Genomic DNA, 7,243 nt, shown 5'->3' on the forward strand with positions numbered 1-7,243 from the left:
ATGAAGCATGATCTTCGTATAGTAAGAAATGTGATTTTTCGTATTATTAAAAGTACAAAAATTCTGTTTAGTCTAAGATCGCCCACTGATTTCAGATCTCCGACCGACAACTTTTTGTGAAATAGGCGTAGCCCTAAGTGAGGACCTACGTCAGACTCATACCCAGTCGCTTCTCTTCTTTTATTACTCTCACGCTGTGGTTGATGGGAAGGATTTAGTGAGTTCGCGGTGTATCTACGGGAAGGAAAAAAAGCCTTCGAGCGACGACTGGGTACGAGTCCGGACCTAAGAAGTGAGTATGGGACAAGGTTTTAAAAAATGGTCTAATAACAACCCAATTATATTGCTTAAGGTGACTGCCTACTTTTGGAAATTGATTTAAGCTTTTCTTAAAACTTCGATTTTCCGAATTGAAATTTAATGCTGATTCCAAATCTGGAAAGAAAAATAGGGTGTCCCGAGCTTGTTTTCGAGATAATCAGCATTTAATGGGAGCCTACGCACGAGCTTTTGGAGTAAAAATTGCGCCACCGGAATTGATTAGAAAAAATATTAAGATTCATAAGATAATAGTTATTTGCAGACTATATGATTGCACGAACGAAGGCTAGTCAATCCTTCTACAATAATACATGGATAATTTCGACAAAAAGACAAAGAGATACATTGATTTGTCATTTGTAGTTTCGGTGCTCTTAAAAAATCTCTTAAAGTCAAACAAAAATCCCTACAAAAATCTATTTTTTCATGTGTTACTGATTTAAACTTTTCCTAAAATATTGATATAACCTAGATTTTTAGGAGTTTTTTCGAATGAGCTATTTAAAAATAGAGTCCTGTGCAAAATTTGAGGGTTTTGCCCCGTTGAAGCTCAAAACGCGTATGGTTCTTCAATGAAATCTTGTAGATTTTTCAGAGGTTTTTTAAGGGGGGGGGGGGGGGGGGGGGGGGGACAAATCGAACGTTCAAAAGTAGGCAGCCACCTTAAATGGTGGTTATCGCCCGACTAGATATCATGATATATGAGAGGTGTGCGGGTGCCCTTGTGGCTCTACGCATGCGCAAATACGGTTTTTTATTAGCCGTTCTAGACTCTAGAACTGAGTTGTGGAAAGGCGTTGCATTGTGTAGCATGCGAAATATAACCGTCTGCGTATCAGCGCCGTAATCCTTGTTTCCCTTTTTTTGAGGGGATATTGCGGGTGTTTTGAGGTATGTTTCATCAGTCAGTTGAAATTTTATGCTTCAGGAAACGATGTAAAAATAATAATAAACACGACAATTAAAGTTTCCCACATAACTTTTTCTTCATTTTTCACTATCAGTAAGTGAAAAAGACGCTACTTAAGGACGTTCGTGGGAAATAAAGTTGCAGTCAGAATTTTTTTTACTTGGCATAAACATACCCCAGCATATTCTTGTTCGAAAAATGAAATAAAAAATGTGGTTCACAGAACTCGTTTCATTGCTAAAAGCGGAGGAAATATGGTATTCATCGAGGACAAAACGCGTCAAAGATTTGAGTACTTACTCGCTCAAACGAAAATTTAAACAGCATTCGATTGATCTTCATTAAACTTGTATTTTATTGTACTATTTGTTGACATCCTATTTATTATTCTTTCTTTCTGCATTATTTGTTTTGTTATAATATCGTCTCATTCTGCTTAATCTACCATTACTACTGTCCAATATTGTTGTTATTATTGTTGTTGTTGTTGTTGTTGTATATGTTTATGTCTTCTTTTGTTTGTAAATCTACGTAGCTCCCCTTTTCCTTTACAATGTAGCGCCTACATACACCGAAAGTGTGGAAAAAAGCGATAACCATTACTCCCCCACCCCCACCCCCACCCCCTAACACACATGCACCCCCTTAAGGAAAATAAAATAAATGGAAGTTGTACCACGACTATTTTTTATCAATTATCTCTGTTATTAATATCAGTTACATCAATGGATTTGTGAGTTTCCTGAAATACAATATACAGCACATTGCTGAATATAACACGTTATAAATCGATTCTTTTCTACTGAAGCTTCACTGATGCTGAGTACAGACGCCTCACGCAAAAATATCGCTTCAGTCTCGTGTTTACACTTATACATTGCCTTTTGATAGTTTATCTTGCAGTCCCGCATCAACCGTTATCTTTAGTCCGACCGTTATCGCTTATTCGTTGACATCGTATCGTTTTGTCGATTCAATCGGTTTGGTTAAATAAATATACAATCTAAACGGCTTGGACATGAGGTTACATTCCGGCCATAACTGAAGAGGCCAAAGTCTATTTTTCTAAATATATTTATTTTAATTCCAGATGGTTGTTATCAGTGAACTTCGATCCCAGGGCCGGGGGATATTTGAGTTTTGCGGTTTTATTTATACTCTCTTGGTTTGGTCGATTATTTACTCGGTTTTGTGGAAGCTTACTTTTTTTGAAACCGGTTATTCGATCGGTAAATGGATTTGGCAATATTTGAACTAGCGATTTTCGGTGAAATCCAATTATCGTCGAGGTATTTTGGTTTATGCTCTTTCCCTAGTTTTTGCTGAATTCAAGTAAAAATGCGAACTTATTATTTCGTAAATGATTTTTCATTTGAGTGGTATCCATCATATTCATACATGTGTCTTAATTCTGATGTCAGTAACTATTAGACAAAAACATGATACTCAAGGGAATGACACGAGGTGTGAAATAGGAAAACAGTTGATTAGGTCAATATTCAGTACGTATTTGACGAGAACAAAGCATTGCTTAAATACATATACATTTCTGCCAACTTAGAATTGTTGCGAGTTGTAGAAATGGATAGAGATAGACAAAGAATGAGGGACGCACATACGAAACAAAATTCGAAAGGCATCCACAAATGCAATTTGATTTATCATTATATGCATTCATTCTATATACCAGTTGAATTTTACAAAACATCTGGCAAAGTTCTAATTTTAAAGGATTAATATGCATGAATCTTCTGAAAAAATGAAATGTTGTGTTAGATTTTTTAAATCCTTTTTCACGTCTGCAAATTATAGCATTTTAACTATCGCTCACCCATTGTTAGCTTTTATTTTCATTCATCCTTCACCTTTTTTCTATCTTTCTTTTTATTTTTTTAGTTCTGCGAATCCTTGGATAGCCTGCAGAGAAGGCGTTCTTTTGATGGATTTGAGAGGAAGAATTGGGGTTTTGGGGTTCCTGTTTCGACCAAGGGCCCCCGAAAAAAATGGGACCTAGCAAAAACAGGGACTCGCTCGTTCCAAAAGTTCCCTCAAAACCCCGGTTTTTCCCCAAACCCACAAGAACGCCTGCTTTGCAGGCTAATCCTTGGAATATTATACCGATTCTCAAGAAGGTTCTTAGTGTGCCCCCACCCTGCAATACACCTGGCTTGATCTTTTTTGCGGTTAATTTACTATGAAAACATGAGGATTTTTACTCTTAATTTATTAAATTAGGACCATACTTCCAAACATCGAGTGCTGAACCGTCGTATGGCAGCGACAAGGCAACTTGTCTTCATGAGATTCAGGGACGTAACCATGCAGGGGTTGTGCTTTGGGTGCACGTGAACCCCCTCCCCTCTCGCAAAAGCCAAAGGTCCACTGACTCATTTATAATTATTATGCTTCTGCAAATGCAAGGTTGCTAAATAGATCAATTGTTCACCTCTTTTTCTGATTTGGTTTCGCAAAACCTTGGAATGTCATACTACTCCTCAAGACGGCTGTTAGTTTTGACATAAATAAAGCCGGCCCTTCGGTGAGCTAAAATCCCTGTATAACAAAGGAATAAACCAGCATCTTCGGAGGATTATGGTTCATGATATGGTACATATTATTGATGGTTTTCAACCATTCCCAAGAGAATTAAATAACCAAAAGACACGGTGGCCATAATCAAAGGATATAATAAAAGAAATCATTGACAATTCTTTTGTTAAGTTCCTCCAACATGGCCGCCGAGAAAACCATCAATTCAGTCAATACTAATAATCTCCAAACCATCGTTGTGCTAGAGGTCAAGATAGAATGTTAAAACGGTTGGACAACCGGATGAAGTTTCGATGCATGCTTTGCTTTTTCAATCAGAGATAAGCTGTTCAAATAAAGAAGAAAGGTATTCTTTAATCCAGTAGCTCAATGATCTTTACTAGTCATTAGTTCTCATCAAATTTACATTTATTCTATTCGCTAACTTTGCAGTAGCCACGTGCGTTTATTGAGCGTCTATTTTTGATATAATTATACAGCTTCTCATTAATCCCATATAGGGAACTATCCAATTATTTTCTTAATTGGACAGGTCTTGTTGATATGGGATTAATTAGGCAGCTGTATAATTAATAGGTAATGGGATTTCATGCTCTCCGCAAAAAATAATTAGACTCGAAAAATTCCTCTACTGCCAAATTGGACTCGGCCTACGGCCTCATCCAATTTTGTCAGTCCTCAGAATTTTCCTCTTCCAATTATTTCTTAATTGGACAGCATGGAGTCCTATTACATATACTAATGTCACCAAAATTCTAATCTGTAGTCTTTCGCCTCCTTCTCCGCCATTCAACGCAGGCTAAAACTCTCCTGGATCCGCCATTGACCACGAAATCTTTTCGTTCTGTAAGACGGTTTTTAAAAGTAGATCCGTTGTGATATACGATCAATACATAATCCAAGGAGGTTCCAATGTTATAGAGTAAGAAGGACACGTTCCTTGAAGTGACAGTGGGAAGAAGGAAACTGTCGAGCTTTTCAGTGTTACTGACCAAAGTAGTGTGATATTCAGCCCTGGGTATTGTTTATATTCATAACATGTAATTAAGGTATGGGGAATCGAACGCGCGATCGATTTGATTCCGAGATCAAACCTGTCTTCATCGAGGGTGGGTGGGTGGGTCGCTACGCCCTTCTGACTAGTCAGTGAATTGGAAGAGACACGTGTTCCTCTATTACCTTATTATCACCTAGATCATGAAATACCAATTCAAATGGACTTTGAATATTGGTTATCATAGCTGAGCTGAATATATTCATATTTATATAGCATATAATCTTATATCAAGTTTATCAGGTAGAAAGGATGATTCACCAGAAGAAGCTGCCATGCTTTCTATGCTAACCTTAGAATAGTTACAATAGTGTAGTGCAGCCCAACCCTTCGTAGTTAACAATTAGTTCACAATACGTAGAGAACTCACACCGATTTTATATACACATGCTCTTTCATTACAAAACACGAAGGTAACAGCCTCTACCTAAATATTCGTGGTGTGACAATGTTTTCCCAATATTCAGCGTGACAAACCTCCAGAGGATTAATTTTCTTTTACTCTTCGAAAAATTCATGAGTGTCCCAAAGGATACGAAAGGAATAACGATGATATCCAGACGAGTTTCAAAACAATAGCTGTTCATTCCCCTAGTTGATAATATTAGTTTTCATGTGGTTCTCCTCAACGAGTATTTTTTTAATCCGGTTGGCAGGCTGTTTAACACAGTTATTAAAGTTTGTTTTGTGATGATTAAAATCTACATAACCGACGATTCACTTCTGCTTAATTGTCATACAGTGATAAAGACTTGAGGAAAATTTAATACTTAAAAAGTTTTTAAAAGATTGCAATAACAAGTTTTGATAATCGTTACAAATATCCCGGCAGATGGATTCAGTATGATATGTTACTGACTAAGACCTGAAGATATAGAAATATAGATAAGTTATATTGCTTGGGAACGAGGTTATTCCGGGCAAAAGCCCTTGGAATTAAATTCGGAAAAATTAATTTCCGACATGATTAAGACCTGGTCAACTAGTGTACTATAGCTCTGGATGTAGTGTGAAAAGCTATTTAATTTAAATCGTCCGTCAGCATGACGAAAAAGAATTTCAAAATGTTTTTTTATCTTGTCTCCGACATTTTTCTCGTCGTGGCTGCACAAGATGTAATGGCAACTGACGATCTCTCGGGGTCATTTACCTTTGCTGCAGTTGTAAATACCTCCATTGGTCAGCTTGATTCTGAAGATCAAGTCCTAGCAAGACACAAAGCGAGAAGTGCTGTAGGTTGTGCTCAAAAATGTCTGACCAACAAACAGTGTCAGGTGATTGGTTTTAACGCCAAGTCAGGAGTTTGTTGGTTGATGAAGAGTGTTGGCAGAAATGGCGTTTTGAAATCGCAAGACAATGTCATTCTGATGAAGGTATTTTTGTTGTTTAATTTGCAAATTCGACCACAATCAGGTATTGCTCGAGTTTCTCTATGACGATCCGCGTACTTTTCGTCTTCTTTTCGCTTCTAAGAGAATTAATTACAGTACAGTCAATTCTTTGTCGGTATTTTTCACCGGAGATTTTGTTTCTGTCCTAATGGACATTTGATCTTCACTCTTTACTGACTGATGTTTTCAGGTTGGCTTTGAGAAAACGACAGAGGAAAAAGGTAACTTACAGACTTACGAAACAAAAATGATGTTCGGCTAGTCTAAAAATCACTAAGTATTTAAGATGTGGAAAAATATAGTTTGTTACAATCTTAATGTTTCAGACGTTGAAGAGTTTTCGTCGTGCAAAGAAGTGTGGGATAAAGGAAGGTTAGTTATACATCGTAGCGGCGCTTTCGGAGCGAGGGGGAGGGGACAGGGGAGGAGGAAGGTGAGCCGGGGGAGCCGAACATTATTCAGATGAACCTATCGATTGTCTTGGTTTAAATCAGATCAAAAGGGAATGGATTCTACAATATGAAGACCAACCAAACCTCAAGCACCTTGACGTATTGTCACATGGACAAGTTACCCAACTGCGGTGGTGGGGGATGGACGCTGACCATGAAGATCGATGGATCTCTGGTAAGACATTAACTGGATAGGTAGTCATGACAACAACAGCGTGACACGCGTTTATTTATACTTCAGAACACGTTTAACTATAAGTCCCCCTATTGGACAAACAGGCAAGCATTGAAGACCGAGAATGGGCTGGGACTAGAAGACAACGAGTCTAAACTACCAACGTACTGGTCAACACCGCTGACCAAGATCTGTCTCGGGATGAAGATGCAGACAAGCAGTGAAATCAAGTGGTTGAAATTAGAGTTAAAACAGCGCGCTGCCTCACTTTATGACGTCATAACCACAGGGTACCCAAAAGAGCCATACACTCTCCTTAGTTTTAGCAAATGGAAAGATACTTTCATACCATCCCCTGGATTCTACATTAGAAATCCCAAGAAGGTGTAA

General features: G+C 37.9%; 1 protein-coding gene across 1 annotated transcript; it reads left to right on the top strand.

Annotated features, from left to right (window-relative positions):
* The first annotated feature begins 6,787 nt into the window (after positions 1-6,787).
* LOC148905970 (putative skeletal organic matrix protein 5) lies at positions 6,788-7,243 on the top strand. The gene is made up of 2 exons (XM_089038946.1): positions 6,788-6,853; positions 6,920-7,243. The coding sequence occupies exons 1-2, from the start codon at positions 6,788-6,790 to the stop codon at positions 7,241-7,243; spliced, it is 390 nt and encodes a 129-aa protein (XP_088895072.1).

This window comes from Actinia tenebrosa, unplaced genomic scaffold (assembly GCF_029948245.1).
Source record: "Actinia tenebrosa isolate PJP-AT-01 unplaced genomic scaffold, QUT_ActTen_1.0 PGA_scaffold6__47_contigs__length_16458017, whole genome shotgun sequence".
NCBI classification, from domain to species: Eukaryota; Metazoa; Cnidaria; class Anthozoa; order Actiniaria; family Actiniidae; genus Actinia; species Actinia tenebrosa.